Source organism: Lepidochelys olivacea (assembly GCF_965140295.1).
Source record: "Lepidochelys olivacea isolate rLepOli2 genome assembly, chromosome: 1".
Lineage (NCBI taxonomy): Eukaryota > Metazoa > Chordata > Testudines > Cheloniidae > Lepidochelys > Lepidochelys olivacea.
In genome coordinates this window covers 297,467,803-297,494,466 of record NC_140411.1, presented here as the reverse complement: position 1 = coordinate 297,494,466, position 26,664 = coordinate 297,467,803, and the positions used below count along the sequence as shown (strand labels likewise).

At 41.3% G+C, this 26,664-nt stretch overlaps 1 protein-coding gene across 1 annotated transcript in view; it reads right to left on the bottom strand.

Moving 5' to 3' along the window:
• NELL2 (neural EGFL like 2) overlaps positions 1 to 26,664 on the bottom strand; it is a 242,198-nt gene that overhangs the window by 180,620 nt on the left and 34,914 nt on the right. The window contains exons 4-7 of the mRNA XM_084639619.1: positions 7,566 to 7,739; positions 7,356 to 7,452; positions 1,903 to 1,975; positions 1,647 to 1,729 (exon numbers count right to left, since the gene is read on the bottom strand). Coding sequence (XP_084495745.1) covers positions 1,647 to 1,729; positions 1,903 to 1,975; positions 7,356 to 7,452; positions 7,566 to 7,739 — 427 coding nt within the window. The remainder of the gene's footprint in view (positions 1 to 1,646; positions 1,730 to 1,902; positions 1,976 to 7,355; positions 7,453 to 7,565; positions 7,740 to 26,664) is intronic.

The window sequence follows — 26,664 nt, the reverse complement described above, 5'->3', positions numbered from 1 at the left end:
GTGTTTTATGCTAGATATGCCATGTAACATATCTTTGCAAAGGTTATGTTCTACTGCATTATTCATCCTATTCGTATGCATGTATCATTTTTATATCTGAAGTTATAAGTGTTGGCTCTATGCTTGTGTTTAAAGTGTTTGCTGTAGAAAGCACCTAAGATAGATTTGGTCAACTTAGTGTGAAGGGTTATTCAAGTAATTGGGAGTACTTGGCTAGCAGTGGACCTTGACAGACACCAATCCACTTTTGAGCTTTCCTGAGAACATGTGGGCAATGGCATCGGCATGTAGAGAACTGAGTCATGCCTGGACATGTGACTTGCCCATGTGACTCCAAAGCTCCATCTTGTAGCTGTGATTCTACACAGGGGGAAGAAAGGGGTTTCCACCTACAAGAGAGAGACTATATAAGCCCCTAGAAACCCCACCATTTTGTCTTCAGCTGGCTCAAAAGATAGCGTCTTCACCCCAAACAGATGCCTGAAAGAAACTGGAACAAAGGACAGTAACTATAGGGGTGTGAGTTATTGCTGGATCCAGACTAGGAGGAAGTCTAGTCTGCAAAAGAAGCTTATTGGAACATCTCTGAGGGTGAGTTTTACCTGCATTTAGTTTCTTACTGTATTAGGCTTAGACTTGAGTGTTTTTGTTTTATTTTGCTTGGTAATTTACTTTGTTCTGTCTGTTATTACTTGGAACCACTTAAATCCTATTTTTTATATTTAATAAAATCACTTTTTAACTTATTAATTAACCCAAAGCAACTACTAATACCTTGGGGAGCAAACAGCTGTGCATATCTCTCTATCAGTGTTATAGAGGGCGAACAATTTATGAGTTTACCCTGTATAAGCTTTATACAGAGTAAAACAGATTTATTTGGAGTTTGGATCCCATTGGGAGTTGGGTACCTGGGTGTTGGAGCACTTCTGGGTGGGAGACAGGAGCACTTCTTAAGCTGTTTTCAGTTAAGCCTGCAGCTTTTGGGGGATGTGGTTCAGACCTGGGTCTGTGTTTGCAGCAGGCTGGCATGTCTGGCACAACCAGGTAAGGTACTGAAGTACCAGGCTGCCAGGGAAAATGGGCTCAGAAGTAGTTCCAGCACATCAGGTAGCAGTTCCCAAAATGGTTTCTGTGACCCAGCCTGTCACACCCAGTATTAAACCAGTGTGACAATAGTACTGCTACAGACATTTAAAGCACTGGCCTTTTTTAAACAATGGTGTAAACTGATGTATGCCCATTGGTAATTGGGTATGTTTTTGATGTGATCATCAGATAGTAGATGTAGATACTGCTTGAAAGTCCTCAGCCCCAGTACTTTCATATTTTTGATCTGTTTTTTGAACAGCTCGGGTTTAGAAAACTCTTAAACCAAAAAAATCCTGCTGCAACAAGCACTGTAAATGTGGTAACCTGTTTCATTCCAGTTTTACTGAATCCTTAGTCTGACAGATAGAGCTTGCATATTTGTAAACCCTTGTCCAGGAATTTTGATGCTATTTACTATGACAATGTACAATGCCATGAAAACATTGAAATGTAAGAAAGCTCTTTGAACGGAACATCTGTATTTTTTGAGAGAGATCTGAATTGAAGCCTGAAAATTCTCTATGCCCCACACCATGTCTCTGAGTAACTGTTACCTTAGCTGATGTTTTGGCTAAAATGTCCTGCAGCTCCATGATTTTCTGTACAAGTCCATGGAAGTCATTACAAGTTGGGCAGGCTGGAATTACAAACACCACATTTGTCAAATTGTATATACAATAGGTTCAATCTACACAAGTCACAGCTGACAATCAGTATATTGGAGCTCAAGGTTTTAAGAGAGCTTGCAGGACAAAAAATGAAGCAAGAAGCACACCTTTGATTCTATGGTGTAAGAACTAATAGACTTACTGCGATTAAGATCTGGGCACTGAGAAATAAATCCTTGAGGCATGACAAGTAGCTGCACATCTTGCATTATGCCCTGTGTGCAAGTACAGATAGAAAAGAAAGAAGAGCATGCATTATTTTTACTGTCAAAATAATATTCCACAGCAATGTTCACCACATAAAACATTAGAGCTCACACAGAAAAACTGCATGAAAAGAAAAACTGCATGAAAAAACCACTATTTATGAATACAGTACTTCTTATTTGCATCCACTGTGGTGATGGGAGAGCAAAGAGTAAATAAAATAGATAGCTGTACATGTACACACATACTGAACCATTTTTAAAGGCATACGATTAAATGTCAAGATGTAATTAAATGACAAGAGTCTGGTTGTTTTGAATTCATTGTTATTTTTAGTTACCCATTGAAGAAAAGCTTGAAAATGACCTTTAAAGCAACTTAAAAAATAATTTTCAGTTTCCGGGTCTTTGAAACACTGTTTTACATAAAATGCAAATTTTCACTGAACTACTGTTGTCAAACAGAAGTGAAGATTAAAGAAACTTGAATCATGAAAAACAGATTCAGACAGCCATTTCATGATTTTGATATGGATCTTGTTATACAGCATACCTAATTCAGAGAAGCAACATATCTATTACACAGCTACAGTGGAGCATGTTGACAATTTAGGAGAACAGTGCGTTTAGCATAAAATTCAAATATGCCAGCTGGAAATGACCCGTTTCACCCAGAGGGACAGATCACATGTTTACAGCCAGAATTCACATACATCCTTAGTCATTAAGATATAATTAGCAGCCAGCCACTTTGCTACTCTCCTAAAGCAAAGGCCAAACAGTAATTTAGAAATGAACCATCCTATCACACACACTGCAGATGTCCCTTTCATCTACCCTTCCTTCCATGACTTACACTGATCTTCAGAACTCATTCTTAAAAGAAATGCAATGAACTGGCAATGAATTTCAAACTGATTTATAGCGCTATGAAGAAAAGGTATCAAAACACTGTGGGCTCAATCCTAATTAAAGGCCAAATCCCACACTGATTCAGCGGGAGCAAGTTTAGGTTCAAAACCAAATAAAACCCTAGACCAGGATTTTCACAAGAGAGTCATGATTTTGCGGGCCTCATTTTTTGGCTATCCAATGTGAGACACCTTAAAAGGGCCTGATTTTCAGAAAGTGCTGGGAATACACCTTCAGAAAACCAAGCCCCTAGGCACCCACTAGTCATTTATTAAAATCTTGGGTTACAAGTCTGAAGAGATTTACAGTCCACAACACTATGTTCAATTCTTTTGTTTTCAATGTAACCATTTGTAATATCATATATTGAACAACCAATAAGATCAATGTATTTTGGATGGATTGGTGCTACGATTCATTGCTGAATTTCATTTAATTTGGCTTTTCTCAGTAAGAAAAAATTCTCATGGTATTTTGACTCCTCTAGATTTTCTTGACAAACAACTAAAATAAACCAAAAAGCAACTACAAATGGTGTCTTTCATTTTACACCTTGATGTGTGTGCATGTTCCACCACAGTCCCAGACATTTCAGAAAAAGGATGAGTATCATGTAAAGTAAGGCTTGAAAAGAAAGAAATAACTACATGTTAATCTAAAAACGGTATTAGTCATAAGCAAATACAGCAAATTAAATGAGTTTTGGAGCACCATAAGCAATTGTGGAAGGGCTCACTCACCGTTGGAGCAACCCCTTGAGTCAGTGTGGGCTGTTGCCACTATCTTTGGCTCCAGCACCCCCTGCTGGCCAGCTGCCTCTGGCCCCAGGTCTTGTGGCTCAGCCCTCCGGCCACAACAGCTAAATTCAGACCCCTTCTGGGGTATCATAAACAAGCCCTCACAAAATCCAAACTGAATACTTCTCCCACCCTCTTGGGCTACTGTGGTCTTTTCTTCTCTACTTACAAATCCTATCTCAAGGCTTCCCTTGCAGAAGCCTACATTGCTCCATCACGTCCCCATTCTGTCTATGTAACCTAACCCTGGGCTTCGCTCAGCCAGAGAGACTGGTCTTCTCTGCTATCTCTCCCCACAAGTACCTCCTTCAGTCTACTTATTACGACTAGCTCCATCACCCTCTCTGGTTGGGAGCCAATTAGCTACTCTCCTCCTCAGGTGCAAAGCCTAATTGGGCGCTTTCGCCAGCCTTGCAGGTGATGGGGTTAAGTCCCATTACGCACATCTCTCAAGATACTGCCCATCAGGACTCTCTCTCCCCATCACTGTACGGGGCCCTGCAGTTGCCTCCTCTAAGTAGTACTCAGATAAACAATCAATTTTTATAACCTAGCATGTCTTCAGAACATTCCTTCTAATATTCTCTAGTTTGGATGTGTATCTGCAGGGCCTCTTTTGCAGCAGTTAATCTCTCTTGAAAGTCCCGGATCCGTTTACTCTCCATGGACAGGCCAGCCTTGTATGATTGCCCTTTGGGTGCTCGGTCAGGGTCCATGATTGAGGCAACTTCTCCTCTCTCCTCATTCAGAGCATCCATTCCCCATGAACTCACCCAATCCATTTCCTTTTCTGCAGGGGACTGTTCTTGGTTTCTAGAGGTTGGAGCACCCTTGCCATGTATTTCCATGGTTCTCAGTGCAGCCAGCTCCCATTTGTGTTGCTGCCAACAATTCTTTTCATATGCCAGCTCTAGTCTTGTCCAAATCTATTCTTGCTCTTGTTATGTGGCCTCCTCTATTATTTTCTGTCATTAGAGTTGCCAATTTTGTTTGGATGTATTCCTGGAGGTGTCAATCACATGACAATCTTTAACTAAAGATAAATCTTTAATTCCTGGAGATTCCAGGACAATCCTGGAGCATTGGCAACCCTATCTGTCATGAGGCTTTCACCTCTTCCAGCTCTTAGTTTGCCTTGTGCAATTGTGTTTCTAGGGCCTGTAGCTGGCTTGGCATTTCTTGTTCGACTCTCTCAATTACATTTCCCCAGTCCATTGAGTACTTGGCCCTGTCTCTAGGCCACCCGGCCCAACAGCCTGTGTCCAGATGAGAGTTGCCTTATGGTTAATTTGTTCATGTGATATCCTTTCTTGTAATAGGACTGGGAAATTAGGCCAGTTTCACCCTACAATTACAGGTGAGGGGAGGTTTCTTAATATATCAGCTCTCAGCTTGTACCTCTGAACTTGCATTTCTATTTCTATCTCTGCTGTCGGGTAGACTCGGTCTCTCTGTGCATGCACGAGATGTACACCTGCAGATGCCAATCTGTTTTTGCAGATGGGAGTCTACTCCCTCAAACCAGTGTCCACCCGCACCTGGAGTCAATCAGTCCTCTCATTTCACATCTAGACACATCAGCAGTTTTGGTAAGCTGGAGCATGCCCACTACTGAGGAAACATGCCAAACTGCAGACTTTCCTGCAGTAACAATCCAAATAGCCATGCTCCATGAAAGGGCAGTCCTTTCTTTTGTGACCTGGTTGACTACACCCGAAACACACCACAAATCCAAATGAAACTGATTAGTTCTTCTACGCTATTGGGCTACTGTAGTCTTTTCTACTCTATTTACAAATCTTACCTCAAGGCTTCCTTTGCAGGAGCCTACACTGTCCCTGTAGTGTGCAGTCCCCATTCTCTCTGTCTGTGTACTTTAACCCTGGGCTTCTCCCAGCCAGAAAGACCTGTCTTCTCTGCTGTCTCTCCCTCAAATTAAGCTCCTTCAGTTTACGTATTACGGCTTAGTTCCGCCCCCTATGGCTGGGAGCCAGTTAGCGACTCACCACTCCAGGTGCAAAGCATGACCAATTGGGTGCCTTCATTAGCCTTGCAGGGGATGGGGGTTAAGCCCCATCACAGTAATCTTAAACAAAATAATTAAAAATTAGAAAATAATTAAAGTCAAGAATGCCACTTTTCAGTGGATTCTGCCTCTGTAGGCTTGATCACCTCTCAGCCATTTAACAAGGAGACTGACATTTAATATAGAGAAGGAAAAATATACTGAATTTAAAAAACAGATACAGGGCTCAGTTTTCAAAACAGAGTGCCTGATGGGACATCCATTCCATATCTCACACCCACTTGGGATTTAAATCTGTACTTGGGCATGGAAAACATGCGTTTACACATCTAATGCTGATTTCAGCACCAAAGGCAGGACTTGCATTGAAAATTAAAATCAGTGTCTTAGCCAAGATTTAAAAATTAGCAAGGCAGATTCAGCCAGGCCACAGGGCCCAGCATCCAAAGAACCCTAGCCTTTAGGGCCTCAAGTACCAAAACATCCTTGTGGAGACAGGGCTGCAGTGCTGCAAGGACCCCCCGAGATAGCCCCAAAATGGGTGATGTCAAACCATGGACAAGGAGTATGGCCAAGGATTCATCAAATAGGAACTAAGCATGACCATAAATCTTACCATTTTCTAGTCCAAATGCAAAATCTTACTTCTTCAACCTTGCTTTCCCATATAGCAACATGTAGTAATATAGTCATTGTAAAGTTAAAATGCAAACTAAAACACTTGTAACTATTCTCCCGGCAGAGGAAACTTCTCTCTCTTTACTGATGTTAGTCACCTTGTTAATTTTTAACCCTGGAAGATGCTCAGAGACCATGGTGAGAGGTGTAGTTTAAGAACCTAAACACAATAGAAGAATAATGGCATTGAGCACCATGTATTGTATTGGAGTAGATAGCTCTTTCCTCTGGTGAAAAATATTCTGAGACAGAAAACATACATCTAACTGTGCAACAGGCAATACAATCCCTATTCCATTATCTCCGGGGATCCCCTTTTACCTTGGTCACTGATCATGCCCCTCTTAAATGGTTATCTTGCTCTCTAGCCTTACTTATTCACAGTACACCATAATTTGACAGCCACCCAACTGAACTCAGATTTCTTTGCTCATGGGTGTTGTGGCTCCTGTCACATGCTGTGGATCTCAATTTGGTGTGAGGAAGTGTGTGACAGGATGCATGATGGTTGTGGTAACTTATTTTCAACTCTAACTAATAAAGATTGGCTCCTGATGACAATTCCTTGCTGATCACAGCAGTTTCATTTCAGATGCTTAACCCCACCAGCTGAATCAGCACATGGTCCAGGCATTCTCCTCTGTGGAACCTCTTACAGACTCCTGGTAGCAAGATAAACCTTACTTGTCTCAAGCAAACCCCTGGGAGGAAGGTGGTGGATCAAGGATCCTCTCACCTCCCATAAGGGTGAATCCTTCTGGAAGACAGCTGCCCACACTGGTGCTGGAGGATGAAATTTGCCTGCCCCTATGCCAAGGAGTATGTTCCGCTTAGGGGAACTGGATCAACAGTAACCTCACATGATAAAGCCTTTATGTACCACAGTATTTAAAATATTTCCACTGCTGCAGATATAGACGGAACACTATTGCCATTTTTACCTATGTTCAGTCTTTTCCTCTCAGGGAAAGCCTACCTTAAAATAACCATGTGCGTTATTCCTCTGTCCCAACCAAAATGCTGTACCCAAAGGTAAATCCATGTAGGGCTTCTCCACAACCCTTTCATAAATTCTGTTAAGAAACAATAGAAGAAATAAACCTCAAATCATTATCATTTCATTTATTACTGAGCTGGAATGCTCCAGACTACTATTTATTAATATGAAATATCACTCTTCACTTACCTATTGCAGTCCACATGTAAAATCAAGTGTGAGGCACTGATTGCTAAGGAAAGCCTGTGCCACTTATCATCTGCCAAAATGTACGGAAACACTTCTGTGTGTGAGCGATGGCCGCCTGAACGGTAATGCAACCTGATTTCATTTCGATGTCCACTGCTCTCTAGTTCCAAGTACCTACACCAAACATGCAGCATTGAGTCATTAAGCATTCATATCAGGACAGGAGAATGCAACATTGCATATAATGTGGTGCCTGATTATCATATATGAACGATTAACAAGAGGAAGAAATCAAGAGAAGAAGGCCCTCAGTCAGAGTGCAAATAGAGGCTGTGCAATGTTGGTCTCTTATTTACCTTTTAAATAACTCTTTTAGGAGCAGAATGCAGCCTTCATACAAGTGTGTCAGATCCCAAGCTAATAAGAATTCCACTAATATCATCAAATTAGATCTCTTCTGTTGCTCTTTAAACACCAATGTGTTCCTTAACATAGTACCATTAGAAATGCAATTCTTTCTATTATTAAAATAATCTGATCCAGAACCACACAAAATCCAGCGCACTACCCTCAGAAAGTGGGCAGAGTATCCTGGAGACGTACAGGCACACTAAATACAATGAAGACAACACCAACTGCTGTGAGTGGAACTATTACCCATCATTAGGGCTATTGGGGTAGTAATAAGCAAGCAAGAACTGAGGCTGGATATTGCCCTAATGCTTTAGGATATACTGTAACATCCCTTTGCATTATTCATAATCATAGTTTTTGCCAAAGAACTGGAGGTGAAGAAATGCTAGGCCCTTCTGAACTCATATACACTTGGTACAAAACAGCATTATATGTATACCAAAGTTGGGTGAATTTGAGCACAGACAAGCTGGAGATGCAGTGGTAGGTGGATTTAAAAGTGCCTCATGGTCCGACCCACACCAGGATAGACAGAGTTACACCCTGCCTATCCTGAGAACTAGGCCTCTTCTAGTAAGCATGCAACTGCCTGATAAATCATCCTGGGAAGGACAGGGCTTGCTCACTCCTTGCTCAGGTCCTATGAAGCCCCTTATTGCTACATCCTGCAAAAGGGAGCTAAGGGTGGAATGATGGTGATAGTCGGAAGGGACAATCAAAGCCTGAAAAGAGATTCTGTGTGTGCTGTACCATCAACACATGTGTTTTATGCAGCAGTGTGAGAGTCAAGTATTTATTTCATTTCCAAGTCAGAAGTAACTGATCTTACAAAACCCAGACAAATATCCATTACCAAACCTATGCAAATGTATGACCCCTTTAATACCTGCTGCAGATCCACAGCTACTGGCTGGCATAGAGCACACCACTAGCAGTAGGAGTAAGAGAAGGCCCAGGAAAACCTTCTTAAACTCATCAATCAGTATTGCCTGCCCCACGCATTCAAAAATCACAAGCCAGGTTTAAAGATTGGTTTAAACATCATGAGATTTTTTTAAAAGAATAAAACGTGGAATTAATTTGTTTTCTGGGTTTTGAATCTTTACTGTTCACATTTTCAAGCTTTTCTCTGAAACCATGAGATCTAGAAACTTTTTTAAACAAAATCTGGGATTCTCCAATAATCACATAAATGCAGGAGCTGTCACTTTAAGAGAAAAATCACTAAATATCATGAGAATCGCAATACGATGGCAAGAGCTGGCAATCTCCCTTTTTTTCTGCACAAGATTGATGGAATGGTTGTAGTTTGATACCATGTGTGTGGTTTTGTTTGTTTGTTTTGTTCTAATAGGACACGTGTTTTTCTAAAGTACTGGCAGGATAAGGAATTTAGTTTGCAAGGTGGGTGAGAGGAGACAAGATAAGTGAGTAAAAATAAACTTTTATGACCCCTGTTTCAAGGGAGGGCTCAAATCACATCGCTCCTTTCTTTTAGCTTTTATTTTAATTAAATGAGCCCTGCAATAGCACCAAAACAGTTAACTCTCTCAAAATGGCAAAAGGCATGTTCCCCTTCCTCCCCATAAAGAATATTTCAACATGCTCTAATCTCTGCATTAACAAAGCAGTTAACTGACATCAGCAATCAAATTTACACTCTACAATAATTTACCTCCTTGTGGCCCAACAATCATTTTTTCATTGGCAAGAAACGTAAACTAACTGAAGGCTCGGCTGCAAAGAAAATGGGCAATAGTGACAGGGCATCAGTCAACTTAACAACCTCCTTCATAACTCATGCTTAAAGGATAAAAATAAGGTTACTCCTGATCAAACAAAGAGGTTGAACATATTGTACAGCTCTTTCAGCAACTGATCACAGATCTAAACCTGAGCAAGAGAGATAGGAATAGGTTAAAAGATCATCTCTTAGAATAGACAAGCGTTTGATCCTGCTCCCTTGGAAGTTGATGGGAAAATGGACTTCCATGGAAGGAGGAGCAGGCCAAGTGCATAGGAACTTTTAAAAAATGAAAAAATAAGTATACTAGTTGTAAAATAAACAACTATTTTGCTCTTTGGTATATTGAGGACTACACTGGCATTGCAAGCTATCACTTTAAGGGTATGTCTATACTGCACCCTCCTTATGGCAACACGTAGAGTACATACACAGCATGTCACCCAAGCACGGGTATAAACAGCAGTGTAGACAGTAAAGAAGCACAGCACTGCTTAGGCAAGTAGAATAGACATGCCACAACCTTAGGGTATGTACCCTACACGTCTTTCTACATGCCCAAGCAGTGCCTCTCCTGTCTACACTGCTAAAAATAGCATTGTTCTGCTGCCTCCCTCCTGCTGAAGCCTTTCCCCACTGCCAGAGCCTTACACTGCCATGTATTGCTACATACCGCAATGTGGACACTTTTCACTGCGACATGTACCCACATACCCTACACGCTGCTGCCAGTGGTGTGCAGTGTACAGGTACCTTAAGAGTGAGGGTTTCCTGGCCCTGCTTGCAGGCTAGGGGGCTCTGTAGGGAAATATGCAATCTGGGCCTAGCAGCCGTCAGTCTGGAAAGGGCCAGCTTAAAGCAAGGTGGGCTGGGTTGTGCCATAGAGCCTTAGGAGTCAACCAGTTTCCTCTCTCTCAGTTTTTGGGTTCTTGTGTGTTATCATGCTGAATTTTAAGAAATAAAGTAGCTTTACATTGCAACTGCCAGTAAACATAAACAGTGTTTATGTTTTTTAATCTAACTTCTTTGTGTGTATGCTGTGAACATAACACTTACATAGATGGGCTAGAAGAGGGTTTGCTGGGGAATATTTGGGCCTCGGAATTTACGTGAAATTTTTGGCAAGTGATGGAGTCTGGCAGAGAAAAGAAGGAAACATGGGGTCAGCCCACAGCATTAAAGCAAGAACTTTGATGGGATAAACCATGAGGCTGGAATTTGGATGTGCGGCCTTCTGGATAAAACATGAACTGCAGTTCAGGACTCCTGGTTCTATTTCCAGTTCTGTCACTAACTCACTGTGTGAACTCTAGGTAAAAAACTCTGTTTATTAATCCATAACAAGAGCAAACCACTATTTATCTGCCTCACAGCAGGGCCTAATTAGTGTTTTTAAAAGCTCTTGGTGATTGTTAAACAAAAGGTGTGCTGCTGTATCTAAATGTAGATGATTACCAGTTTCCACCATCTTGCTGTTATTTTTCATGACTACAAAAATAATAAAGGTCCAAGCAAAGTCTTCCAGTGAGTAAACACTGACCAGTAATGACAATGTAACTTTAAAAACTCAGTTTATAATCCAGCTGGAAATAAAACATGCCTTCAGCAAGGGGAAAGACCAGCCGTACAAATGATTATTAATTTACGAGGGTGAGTCATGGCACTCAACATGAGAGCGGGGAGCCACTGTCCTCCTCCTCCATCTTGTCAAGCTTATCTTAAAAGTTAAAAAATTAAAAACAAAATAAAAAAACCCCAAGCACCACTAAGGGAATAATAGTTTATTGTTCACAAACAATGTATAGAGGCATCAAGGAAACACAGTGACAGAAGCAGCTGAAACAGCACCACCTTAAGCATGAACTAATGTTATGAAACAGACACAGGGGAGGGATGGGGGCGTTAATCATTTTCATTTCATATCAGATTCACCACAGAGTGGGCCAGATCCTCAGCTGGTATAAGCTGACTTGACCCCATTGATTCAATAGACCTATGCTATCTACATCAGCTGATTTTCTCTAAAGTATAAAAGGGATAGAGTGTCCTCAAGATCAGGGGCATCATTTCAGAAAAATTCAGGGAGCCTGGGAAGCGGGGGCCAGTTGTGTCAGCATAAAGAACACCATATTATATCCTGCAAAGTTGTGGTGGGGAGAGAGGGGGAAGAGTGTAAGACATAATGGAGCATATAGCTCTATGAAAAGTCAGGGGGGCAAAGTCATACCAAGGTTGGGGGGTGGGGGGCTGCCCTCCCTTTAACCCTTAGAAAATGATGCCCTGCTCAAGATGGGCAAATATACTTAGTGATGGAAATCTAAGGCCAAATTTTGCACAGAAAGAAACTACAGTAACTTCTGTTAACTTCAGAGGGAGCCCATGTGAATAAGTGATGGCAGATTTGGGCTGTGATTCTCACAGATGCTCTCCCACACCTACAGAAAAGTAAACTAAACCTTAGAAAATCAACTTGGATAACGGGTAACACACAGTGACAAAAATATTCTAAATGTCTCTGCTGTGCCAAGGAGTTCTAAATGTGTAGGCGTGGAAAATGACTGCTGGTAAGGGGGTTTACATTTGCATTCTGGGAGCCAGCTGTTCTCCAAGGAAGATTTACTTCCAGGGAGAGCAAGAGGTGGTTTGTACTGTTGGCCTCTCCCAGGGGTTCTGCTGAAGGAGCCTCATCAGCTGAACTAGTGTATCCTTTTTCCTGCACCCACAGCCCAAATTCATAGATTCTAAGGCCTAAAGCCGTGGATCTCAAACTTTTGTACTGGTGACCCCTTTCACACAGCAAGCCTCTGAGTGCGAAACCCCCCTTATAAATTAAAAACACTTTAATATTTAACACTATTGTAAATGCTGGAGGCGAAGCAGGTTTTGGGAGTGGAGTCTGACAGCTCGCAATCCCCCCCATGCAATATCCTTGTGACCCCTTGAGGGGTCACAACCCCCAGTTTGAGAACCCCTGGCCTAAAGTGACCCTTGTGATCATCTGGTTTGACCTCTTGTCTAGCACAGGCCATAGAACTGCCCCCAAATAATTCCTAGAGTAGATCTTTCAGAAAAACATTCAATCTTGGTTTAAAAATGGTCAGCAATGGAGACCCATTGTTCCAATGATTAATTACCCTCACCTTTAACGATTTACACCTTATTTCCAATCTGAATTTGTCTAGCTTCAACTTCCAGCCATTAGATCTTGTTATACCTTTCTCTGCGAGATTGAGCAGTCCATTACTAAATATTTGTTCCCCATGTAGGTACTTAGGTAACGTCTACACTGCAATGTAAGCCCAGGGTTAGTGGGACTCAAGTCAGCTGACCCTGGGTTAGAGAACCCAGAGCTTGAGCATCTACATTGATTGTTAACCTTAGGTTAAGAATTTTCTAACCCAGGCTCAAACCTGCGGCTCAGACATCTACCCTGCAGCACGCAGTCCCAAACTCCTTAGTGCCCACCTGAAATGTGGTCAGTCTAGCCCTTTGACTGTGGTGCACTTGGGAAAACTTGACTGTCCATCCTGCACATTACAGGAAGTCTGAACAGCCAGCAAACAGATCCTGCCAAGCAGTCATTTTGGTCAGTGCATTCCCAGCTACCTGAGCCACCAACATGGAGGAGGCACTTCTCTTCCTTGCGCTTTAACTTCTGTGTCAGGAAATGTGCAGAGCTTTTGTAAGGTGCTGGTGGACATTTCAGCAGTGTTTTCTGGCCCATCAAAGGCACCTGACACAGCTTATGATGGAGCAGGAGGAGGAGGAGGAGTACCCAGGCTTGGCAGACTCAAACTTCTGGTGCAGGGCCAGAAGTACAGACTGGAGGGATCACATCTCCATGCAGACCTGGGATGACCAGCAGTGGGTCCAGAACTTTCACATGAAGAAAGCCACATTTCTGGAGCTTTGTGAGCAGTGAGTTCCAACCTTCCAACATAAAGTCACACATATGAGGCCACTCCGCCAGTCCAGAAGCAGGTTGCTATACCCATGTGGAAGTTGGCTACTCCAGACTGCTGCCCCAGATCCATTGCAAAACCAGTTTGGTGTTGGAAAGTCAACTATGGTTAAAGTGGTCGCAGAGGTTTCTGAGGGAATCAGGCATGTGGTTTACCCCAAAGTGGTAGGCATAAAAGATATTGCTGAAGTAATTGCTGGCTTTGAGAGAACAGGGTTTCCAAACTGCTGGGGATATTGATGGGACTCATTTGTCCTCCTCAGTGAGCACATAAACCACAAAGGGCACAACTCCATTCTTACGCATGGACCACAGAGGGCAATCTATGAACGTCAGCGTGGATTGCACCGAAAAGGTTCATGATGCCAGGAGACATTCATGGGCAGGCTGGGACACTATTCACACCAAGTGACGATATCAATGGAATTACTCTTGCACCACCAGCACATTTCTGAACAAAATGTCAACCCCCAGTCTCATTTGGGACAAATGATTTTGTCACCTATGGATTACATGGACTGCCTCTAACTGAACTGGACTAGATTTGGGAATGGAACACACTTCCCCAAACATACACACAGAGTTAATTGTTTTCAGGTGGCTCGATAGACCATAGAATGGTTACACAGCAGCATACTTACAGGCATGGCAATGTAAGGCTATTACTTGTAAGAGACAGGAATGGCCCTAGCAGAAATCAGCCTTTCCACTAAAAATACACTTTAAAGTTGCCTCTTTACTGTTTGCATAGCCCAGTCACCTTTTTGGAGGGGGCGGGGATTAAATCTGTCATTAATGGATGCACCCTGCTAGCTGGGCTTCTCATAACTTTTGCATTGGTTCATAGAGCAGAAATCCCTCCCATTACTATATTAATACACATCAAAATGGAGCCAGACACGGACTTTAGGTGTAGCTTCTCTCCCGTCTGTGTCTGCTGCAGGCTCCACAGCAGGCTGTTTCTCAGTGGGGTGCATCAGCTCCTCTGAGTATGGATCCAGAATATGCTGCTGCTCCAAAGCCTGTTCTGGAACTGCTTTCAGCAACAGAGTGACTTAATTGTCCAGATTCAGTGCCTGCTGCTGGCTCCCATGCTGGATTCTGGGGTCAGTAGGTCACCATCCTGGCTGACTAGGTCATCATACACCACTGTTGGCTCCTTGCCAGTGACCAGCACACAGTCAAATTCCTCATAAAATAGGCATGATTTTGGTGAGTTACCTGAGGTGCAGTTCTGGTCTTGGTTTTTCCAATACTCACCCCTGAGCCACTTAATCTGCTCCCTGCACTGGTTACCGGTCCAGTACATTTGCATAGCTGCCAGCATCTTCACTATTTGCTAGTATGCATGATCATTGCTGGTACTCTTAATAAAGTCCACAGTTTTGCTGGCCTTGCACTAGAGAGAGTTACCAAAATCAGTGTGCTCCTGTGACCATGAAGCAGCATGCTTTGCAAAAGGCATGTTCTGTTCAGTCTCCACTGCAAACACAGAAGGGTCTCTGATGGTGCGTTTGTAGCTCAATGGGAGGTCATGTTCTGCTGACTATCCACCAAAACCCCCAAATCTTTTTCAGAGTCCCTGCTTCCCAGGAGCAAGACCTGTATTCTGTAACTGTGGCCTACATTCTTTGGTCCTATATGTATAGATTTATATTTTGACATATTAAAATCCATTTACATTGCTTTGCATCGATGCCCTTACCTGTCCTCTTCATTATTTATCACTCCTCAGATGTTTGTGACTTCTGCAAACTTTCTCAGTGATGATTTTATGTTTTCTTCAGATCACTGATAAAAATGTTAAACAGCATAGAACCAAGAACTGATCCGTACAGGACCCCACTGGAAACACACCCATTGATGACGATTTCCCATTTACAATTACATTTTGAGATCTATACGTTAGCCAGTTTTTAGTGTGTGCCATGTTAATTTTACAACGTTCTAGTTTTTTTTTTTAATCAAAATGTTGTGAGGTACCAAGTCAAATACCTTACAGAAGTCTAAGCATATTACATCAACACTATTACCTTTATCAACCAGACTTGTAATTTCATAAATAAATATATAATTAGTTTGACAGGCTCTATTTTGCATAAACTCGCAGTTATTTGCATTAATTAGATTACTCTCCTTTAATTCTTTATTAATCAAGTCCCACATCAGCTGCTACATTATCTTGCCTGAGATCATTGTCAGACTGACTGGCCTATAATTGCTGAGGTCATCCCGTTTACTCTTTTTAAAAATTGGCACAACAACATTAGCTTACTTCCAGTCTTCTGGAACTTGCACAGTGCTCCAAGATGTATTGAAAAATCAACATTAATGGTTTAGAAAGCTCCTCAGCCAGCTCTTTTAAACCACTTGGATGGAAGTTATCTGGACCTGCTGATTTTAAAAGGTCTAAATTTAGTAGCTTCTGTTTAACATCCTCCAGAGAATGAAAAGAGGTTCATCATGGCCATATGATGAGACTATATCATCTGTTTTTCCCCAAAATACAGAACAAACATTTATTGAACATTTCTGCCTTTTCTGCATTATTATCGATAATTCTACCATTTCCACCTAGTAATGGACCAATAGCTTTGTTAGGATTCTTTTTGTTACTACCATGTTTTTAAAATTCCTCCTTATTGTTCTTAATTCTGCTGGCTGTAGATTTCCACCTGTATCTCTTGGCTTCCCTTATCAATTTTTGACAATTACTAACTTCTTTATATTCATTACTATCAACTTCCCCTTTCTTCCATTTGTGGTGATCAGGAACAGTCAGCATGGATTCACCAAGGGCAGGTCATGCCTGATTGCCTTCTATGATGAGATAACTGGCTCTGTGGATGAGGGGAAAGCAGTGGACATGTTATTCCTCGACTTTGGAAAGACTTTTGATATGTTCTCCCAAGGTATTCTTGCCAGAAAGCTAAAGAAGTATGGGCTGGATGAATGAACTATAAAGTGGATAGAAAGCTGGCTAGATCGTCGGGCTCAACGGGTTGTGATCAATGGCTCTATGTCTAGTTGGCAGCCAATACCAAGAGGAATGCCCCAAGGGTTGGTCCTGGGGCCGGTTTTGTTTAATATCTTCATTAATGATCTGGAGGATGTTGTGGCTTGCACCCTCAGAAAATTCGAAGATGACACTAAACTGGGAGGAGTGGTAGATATGCTAGAGGGTAGAGATAGGATACAAAAGGATCTAGACAAATTAGAGGATTGGGCCAAAAGAAATCTGATGAGGTTCAACAAAGACAAGTGCAGAGTCTTGCACTTAGGATGGAAGAATCCCATGCACTGCTACAGACTAGTGACCAAGTGGCTAAGCAGCAGTTCTGCCGAAAAGGACCTACGGGCATTGGTGAGGCCTCATCTGGAGTACTGTGTCCAGTTTTGGGCCCCACACTACAAGAAGGATGTGGAAAAATTGGAAAGAGTCCAGCGGAGGGAAACAAAAATGATTAGGGGGCTGGAGCATATGATTTATGAGGAGAGGCTGAGGGAACTGGGATTATTTAGTCTGCAGAAGATAAGAACGAGGTGGGATTTGATAGCTGCTTTCAACTACCTGAAAGGGGGTTCCAAAGAGGATGGATCTAGACTGTTCTCAGTGGTATCACATGACAGAACAAGGAGTAATGGTCTCAAGTTGCAGTGGGCGAGTTTTAGGTTGGATATTAGGAAAAACTTTTTCACTAGGAGGGTGGTGAAACACTGGAATGGGTTACCAAGGGAGGTGGTGGAATCTCCTTCCTTAGAGGTTTTTAAGGTCAGGCTTGAAAAAGCCCTGGCTGAGATGATTTAGTTGGGGATTAGGTCCTGCTTTGTGCAGGGAGTTGGACTAGATGACCTCCTGAGGTCCCTCCCAACCCTGATATTCTATGATTTACAGCTGCTTTCACTTCCCCTGTAAACCACAATAGTTTATTAAAACGCATGGTCTTCTGTCTCAATTGTGGGATTGTAGCTTTTTGAGAAAAACTCATTAGGTGGTAGCAGGCTCTAGCAGGAAGCTTTCAGTGGCACTGTAGAGTCCCTCTGGGAAGACTTACCACCACAGGCAGCTGAGTGTATGGTAGAAGTTATAAAAGACAACAGCAGGCTTGTATGCATTTTAAAATGGGAGATTTAAAATTGGGAAAATATTATAATAATACTCAGCCTTACACCGTGTCTCTCCATTCTGGCTAACTGCATCCATGGGAGGTCGCCTTATCTTATGGTGTTATAAGGGAGATTGAAAAGATTCAGAGAGGGAAATGGAGATGGTTAGAGTTATGGTGAGACTTAAAGATATTTAAAAACTAGGATTAGATAGTCTGGAAAAGAGAAAATGCTGGGGATGAGGGTTTTTTAAATTGTTAAGTGCATGTTATCTACTAACTAAGGCAAGTCTTGCTCTGACACCCTCTAGCAGGGGATCCATAAAGGATAATAGCTATACTATGATTACAGACAATTAATAAAAATTATACTTTAGCTCAAAACACTTTAGACAAATATTCTGAAAGCTTAAAATTTCTGAGTTCTAGCCACACTGAAAAAAATTAAGTCTATCGTGCATAGATTCATACCAGGGATTTCCATAAATTATTCATATACATACACAATGTTAAAATCCATCAATTTACCTTTTGACTCTGTCCTGTAATATGAAGAAAAGGACAATACTCAATTAAATGAAAGCCAGTAAGTATAGAATAAATAAACTGAAATACTGAGCTAAATTACTGAAATATTCCAACTAGATTTTGAAATGGGTGGGATTGTGACTATTGAGATCTGTTATTATACAAACTAAGGTAATAATAAGAGTAAGCAAATCTTATTATTCCAGGCATAGGTTGCTTCTGAGGTTCTAGAAGGAATCCACACCACCACATTCAGCACTGTACAGTTGGCTAAGTACATTAGTTCATTGTATTCCATGATGATACATGTGGCATGATAATGAGACATTAAGGATGACAAACCCTATTTTCCAATTAGTAGCTGGCACTTTAAGTGTTATGAAGGATTAAATATGGGTTTCTCTCACCTGCCCCCTCCCCTAAAACAGATAATGCATATAATCAAAACATCCTCATAGTCTAAATTCTAAATGCCAAGTATATAAGTAATATCTCATTAAAGCCCTTGTGCTCATCTCTCTCTATACTGTCACTTCGATTCAATGGCTTTGCCCTTTTCCTTGTCCTGCCTAGAGCACTATCCAGGGAAGAAATTACTTACAGTGAAGAAATGACTGACAGTTCAGCAAGACAGAGAAGAATATAATAATGGCCTTAGCCTTAACGGATAATTTCATAACACCTAATGCAAGTGCAATGGAAGGAATGACAACCAATTCGTTTTCTGCACCTACCCCTTGGTTATGGCATTTTTAATCAAGGGAACTTGAAGACTGAGGGACCTTTGAGTGTTTCATTCCTTTTCTTCTCATTCCTCCCCACTCACCCCATTTACCAAGATGTTTTTCCTCTCTGTGTACTTTTACTATTGCAGTCCCACTGGCTCAAATGTTTCCTTCCTAATGCCATCTACCCTGTCTTACCTTCCAGAATTATAGGGTGAAGGGAAGAGAATTATTACATTTATCGTATCAAATTTTTTAAAAGTAGAAAAACAATATACAACAAATATAAACTCTTCTACTCTCTGTGACAGCCTTCTCATGCCAACTTTACCCCATTGTGAGACAGAGATTAGGGGAAGCAAAAAGCCAAATTACCAATCATAAGAAAAAAGAATAATCTGATTGGACACCACATAGCAGATGAAACCACATTCTGGATCATTACTTGACTGTAAAATCCTTAATGAACATCACATCCACCACAATCTCTCCACTACCGAGATGACAGCTATACAATCCCTGAAATCTAATGAGCAGATAGTGATCAAATCAACAGACAAAAGGGGCACTATTGTAGTCCTCAACTGTGATGACTACTTAAACGAGGCTGACCGACAACTCTTCAAACACCATCTGCTATAAAGAACGCAAAGAAGACTCAACACCACAATTTACGCAGGAATTTAAGGATATCATTAAATCCTTCCGCAAACAACTCCAAGAGAAACTCTACAAACTCATCCCCCATGAACTCACTCCAGGAACCTTCTACATACTTCCCAAGACACACACACAAGGGAACCCAGGCGGGCCCATCTTATCTGACCACGGCACTCTTGCTGAAGGAATATCGGGTCTCACAGAAATGATCCTCAAACCACTGACCACACAAAGGGCCAGTTTCCTCCAGAACACAATGGATTTCCTCCAGAAACTTGAATATTAACAACTCCCTCAGAACACCATTCTTGCCACCAGGAATGTCACCTCCCTATACACCAACATCCCTCATAATGACAGCATAACTGCCTGCCTCAAATAGTTACAAGACATTGGACAACCCTCAAATATCCATCCCAAACACATTACCAAACTCATCCATTTCATCCTCCCCCATAACAATTTTACATTCAACAACAAACATTTTGTGCAAACCATGGGAACAGCCATGGGTACTAGGATGGCTCCCCAATATACCAACATCTTCATGGGCCACCTTAAAGAAGAATTTCTGGGCAAATGCACCACAAAACCAAGGATATAGCTGAGATACATTGATGATATTTTCATCCTCTGGACAGACAACTTAAACATAATAGATTTCCCCACGAATTCAACCTCCACTACCACCACCATTAAAATGTCTCTGAAACACTCCCACACTAGCATCAACTTCCTGGATACCATCAGCAGCGTCAGCAATTGAACCCTACAGACAACTATGTACACAAGAAACCCACAGATCACCACACCTACCTTCATAGAACCAGTAATCACCCCCAAAACACACCAAGAAATCGGTTATCTACAGCCAGGTAATCAGATCACAGAATATGCTCCAAAGAGAAAGTTTGGGATATGTACACCTTACCACATACAAAACTGCCTTACCAAACAAGGACACTCCACCAGAGAAGTTGATTGTATCATAGAACGGACCACCAATGAGAAGCTGCTTCAATAGAGAAGTAAAACTCTCTCCAGCTGCACACCCCTAGTTGTCATCTACCACCCCACACTGGAACCCATATGGGGTATCATCAAACAAGTACAACCCATATTTGATGGGCACCCCATCCTGAAAGAAATCTTTCCCAAATCCCCTCTTCTGGCCTTCAAACAACCCCCCAACCTCTTCAAGATCATCATCAGAAGCAAGCTCTCTATAGACCAGGACACACCAACTCAGAGCAGCACCAGACCCTGCCAGAACAGAAGATGCAAACCCTGCAGACATATCTCCACTCCTACAATGATCAACACCCTCCAAAACACACCTTTCAAGATCAATGGGTCCTACACATGACTCCACATGACCTCATCCAGTGCACTAAATTCCCCAACAACAACAACAACAACTGTGTGTGTGAGACCAATCACTACACTCTCCCATGAACTCACACAGGAAAATGATAAAAGACAAAATCACATATTGCTGGTGAGTGAAAACTTTTCACAAAGCAATCACTCTATATCTGTCCTATCAATTCTCATCCTCAAAGGAAATCTCCACAACACTTTCAAAAGATGAGCCTAGGAGCTTAAATTCATAACTTTGCTGGACACTAAAAATCATGGTCTTAATAAAGACACTGGATTTATGATTTATTATAACACCTGTAAACTACTAACTCCCCTTCTTGTCCTATGGGGTGGTGATGGGCCCCTACACTTTGAATGGTCCTTTAAAATATGTGCTGACTATTTATACTAAACTATCTATTCAATCTTGTATTTAGCTCTGACACTCTGAGTACCTTTCTTAGTCCTGAAGAAGAGCTCTGTATAGCTCTAAAGCTTATCTCTCTCACCTACAGAAGTTGGTCCAATAAAGGATATTAACTCACCCACCTTTTCTCTCTAATATCCTTAGACCAATATGGCTACATCACTGTATACAAATTGCCCTCTGACATTCTCCTTCCCCTTGCTGTGACACACAAATTTTGTATGTTTACAGCAGTATTTTCTAACTGTCAGTAAAGGAAAAGTGAAAGCTGCCAAAACACTCAGTTCAACCGTCCTACCTCATGTATAAAATTTCTCAGAGTTCCAGACAACATGGGATAAATCTTTCAACTCTTATTCAGGTAAACTGTCCCATTAAAGTCAAGATAGTTTTGCTTGATTTTAAGGAATGACTAAGGACTAAAGGATCTGGCCTCATATAAACACTGTGGGACAGATTCTCAGCTGATGTAAATCAACATATCTCCATTGGCTTAGATGGAACTATCCCAATTTACATCAACAGATGGTCTGTCCCAGTCAATTAAACTGAAGTTGCTAGGAAGCTGTTTATAATGTGGTTGCATTCACCACCTAGAATAATTTACATCCTGTTGTCAAAATTCATTTTTTCCATTTTCAAGAAGTATAAACTAACTGAAGGTTAGACTGCAAAGGAAAATAGGCAATAGTGACAGGTCATCAGTCAATTTAATAACATCCTTTACAACCAACAGTTAAAGGATAAGGTCACTCCTAACTTGACAAACAGAATATAAACCAAGAATCTTTCAACTGACTTAAAAAACATTTTCACCCAACTATGGATGCAAACATGATTAAAAGATTTAAGCATAGACAATCTCCGAAACCAAGAAAAACAAGATGTTCATTCATTAATGGGTAGAAGGAACTCATCCAAACTGACAGTGTCCATAGTAGAAATTTTTTTGCTCACAGGATCTTCTTCAGCACTACAAAAAATAAGAATCAGTATGAATGAAAAAAGCAAAGAAATTATGCTTTTAAAGAGCTATACAAACCCAATCAAAAAGAAAACGTGGTTGGCCCCAATCGGATTCTAAATTTCTAGGTGAAACCAATGCAAAAGCAACAGATAGCTTTTGAACACAACAGTTTGAAGGCTTCACACTTACAGTACATGGACAGCAATTGAGATCTACTGCCAAAATAATTATGGTACAATACAACATTCATGTATTTTAGCAAAGAATACCAATATGCCAAAGGCTAGCAACATACATTGGTTTGGAGAACAGAAATGGACTGGTCCTTGTTGGCATAGGGTAACTAACAAATGGTTTTAATATTTAAAGGAATAAGTTATTGCTTATTCAGTGCCTACCCTGGAATCTTTTAGAGTGAAAGAATAAAAACAAAGAAAAACACAATGGTGCAAATGTTGAATCTTGAGAGCTTTTCTCTTTCAATGGAAGCCAATGTCTCTGTGATGGCAGAAGGCAGAAGAAAAGACACTACACACTGATTTAGAAATATAGGCAGTATCACACTGGAAAAACAAGGAACCTTTAGTTCTTGAACCATGTTACAGAGGGCTAAATGATACAGTGACTTAATTATTTTATTATTAATCATATTTATTATGGTAGTGCCTAAAGATCAAGCCTATTGTGCTACACACCATACAAAACACCGCATAACAGACAGGCCCTGCCCCAAAGAGTTTACAATCTAATTAGACAAGACAGACACAGGGTGGTGGAAGAGATACAACACACAAGCAGCACGAACTACACAACAGTAGCAAATGTCGTGTGAGTTCCATGGTTTTTGGGGAGTGCATTTACTTCGGATAGGATAAGTTAAATGGAAAGAAAATGTAGAGAATGGGAAGAGCGGAACAAGGCAGGGGAGGGGAGGATCAGAGGAGCAGGTGTGGAGTGAAGCCAAGGTGAAGAAAGTGTGAGGAAGGGGAAGAGGGATGGTTGGAGCAAACAGCCAATCCCAGTGCAGGACAGAGAAAGTCCAGTCAAAACTGCAGCAATCCCTTCTTTGGCTGCTTCTGCCCCTACTGGCTGGAGTCTCTGGCTTAATGCTCTGGGTTCACTTCTGGCAACCTGTGTCCAAATATGGATTAATCCACAGGTGAAATCACTTTCATGGTTTCAGACAATTCCCTGGTGGACACTGAAACAGGCCTAAAAACACTACATATCATAGATTCATAGATACTAAGGTCAGAAGGGACCATTATTAACATCTAGTCTGACCTCCTGCACAATGCAGGCCACAGAATCTCACCCACCCACTCCTGCGAAAAACCTCTCACCTATGTCTGAGCTATTGAAGTCCTCAAATTGTGGCTTAAAGACTTCAAGGACCAGAGAATCCTCCAGCAAGTGACCCATGACCCATGCTACAGAGGAAGGTGAAAAGCCTCCAGGGCCTCTTCCAATCTGCCTTGGAGGAAAATTCCTTCCCGACCCCAAATATGGCAATCAGCTAAACCCTGAGCATATGGGCAAGATTCACCAGCCAGATACTACAGAAAATTCTTTATTGGGTAACTCAGATCCCACCCCATCTAACATCCCATCACAGGCCGTTGGACCTATTTACCATGAAAATTTAAAGATCAATTAATTACCAAAATCATGTTATCCCATCATTCCATCTCCTCCATAAACTTATCGAGTTTAATCTTAAAGCCAGATAGGTCTTTTGCCCCCACTGCTTCCCTTGGAAGGCTATTCCAAAACTTCACTCCTCTGATGGTTAGAAACCTTCATCTAATTTCAAGTCTAAACTTCCCAATGACCAGTTTATATCCATTTGTTCTTGTGTCCACATTGGTACTGAGCTTAAATAATTCCTCTCCCTCTCTGGTATTTATCCCTCTGATATATTTATAGAGAGCAATCATATCTCCCCTCAACCTTCTTTTAGTTAGGCTAAACAAGCCAAGCTCCTTGTATCGCCTTTCATAAGACAGATTTTCCATTCCTCGGATCATCCTAGTAGCCCTTCTCTGTACCTGTTCCAGTTTGAATTCATCCTTCTTAAACATGGGAGACCAGAACTGCACACAGTATTCCAGGTGAGGTCTCACCAGTGCCTTGTATAACGGTACTAAAACCTCCTGATCTCTACTGGGTATACCTCGCCTGATGCATCCCAAGACCGCATTAGCTTTTTTCACGGCCATATCACATTGGTGGCTCATAGTCATCCTCTGATCAACCAATACTCCAAGGTCCTTCTCCTCCTCCGTTACTTCTGATTGATGCGTCCCCAGCTTATAACTAAAATTCTTGTTATTAATCCCTAAATGCATAACCTTACACTTCTCATTATTAAATTTCATCCTATTACTATTACTCCAGTTTACAAGGTCATCCAGATCCTCCAGTATGATATCTCGGTCCTTCTCTAAATTGGCAATACCTCCCAGCTTTGTGTCATCCGCAAACTTTATTAGCACACTCCCACTTTTTGTGCTGAGGTCAGTAATAAAAAGATTAAATAAGATTGGTCCCAAAACTGATCCCTGAGGAACTCCACTGGTAACCTCCCTCCAGCCTGACAGTTCACCTTTCAGAAGGACCCGCTGTAGTCTCCCTGTTAACCAATTCCTTATCCACCTTTCAATTTTCATATTGATCCCCATCTTTTCCAATTTAACTAATAATTTCCCATGCGGCATGGTATCAAACGCCTTACTGAAATCTAAGTAAATTAGATCCACTGCATTTAATTTGTCTAAAAAATCTGTTACTTTCTGAAAGAAGAAGATCAGGTTGGTTTGGCACGATCTACCTTTTGTAAAACCATGTTGTATTTTGTCCCATTTACCATTGACTTCAATGTCCTTAACTACTTTCTCCTTCAAAATTTTTCCAAGACCTTGCATACTACAGATGTCAAACTAACAGGCCTGTAGTTACCCAGATCACTTTTTTTTTTCCCTTTCTTAAAAATAGGAACTATGTTAGCAATTCTCCAATCATATCATGGCACAATTCAGTACATGTGGCAGTATATGGTCTGGAGAGGCCAACAACTGTGAAAACAAAAAGTTGTTTAAGGCAGGAACGAAATACATTGGCAGAGAGATACACTGAAGCTTCAGGAATGCCTGGCTTCACTATTCCATTGATTTCAGTGCTTCATCTCATGGCATTAAAAACATTAAATGAAGAAAAGAATGATTAAACTAAAATCAAATGATTCTATCATTAAGGCCTTCAATATGCAAAAATGAGATAAATGAATACATTTGTAGCATTTGTCCATATAGCCATAAAGTGAGGAAAGGCTTATTACGCCTTCTCATTGTGGCCAATTAAATGAAAACCTATGATGGAGCATTGGGACCTAACACATAATAGAATCCTGACACTGATTAAAATGATCAAATTGCTGATTCATTCAGGAAGAAGCTGAAAGATTAATTCTAAAGTCAGGTGAAGAGGCAGTCAGCAAGAGCTCAGCAATCAATGTTTAACAGTGCCTGTTTTCTCTTGGACTCAGATTTAAGGGATCACTTGGTTCAGGGGAGGAAGATGGCAACCTTTACATGATGTGTACATCTAATGGAACAAACCAGCAGAGCTCGCTTACAGAGCAACTGGCTCCCACAGGGATCTATCTTGGCACTCTAATATTTATATTAGTGACATGCCATTGGCCCAGTCATGGAAATTTGGATATGCAGATGATCTTATGCTCACCATCCAAGCAAGCACTTTCACCCAACTGGGATGCATTCTCACAGATATGACAAAAGTAGTGGAGTACTACTGGTTATGGAAACTGACTAAATCCTCAAAAAATAGCTGTCTTCACATTCCACCTGAGCACCCACCATGCAAAGAAATACCTCAATGTCACCTTCTGTGACATAAAACTCAAGCATGAGGATTTTCTGAAAGATTTTTGTGCGGTTCTGGCTCACAGCCCCACATACCACCAATATCTGACAAAGACCGCTGCAAAGATAAAGGCTAGGAACAAAATAATCAGACACAAACTAGTCAGGATCAGCTGCTCGCCCATTGTTGGCAGCCACCTTGGCGCTCATATTCTCAACAGCTGAATACTTTGTACTGGCAAGGGTTGGTAGAGTACATATGAAACTTTTTAACATGCGATTGAATGCTCCTATGGGAACTCTCACAGGCATATCTTAACT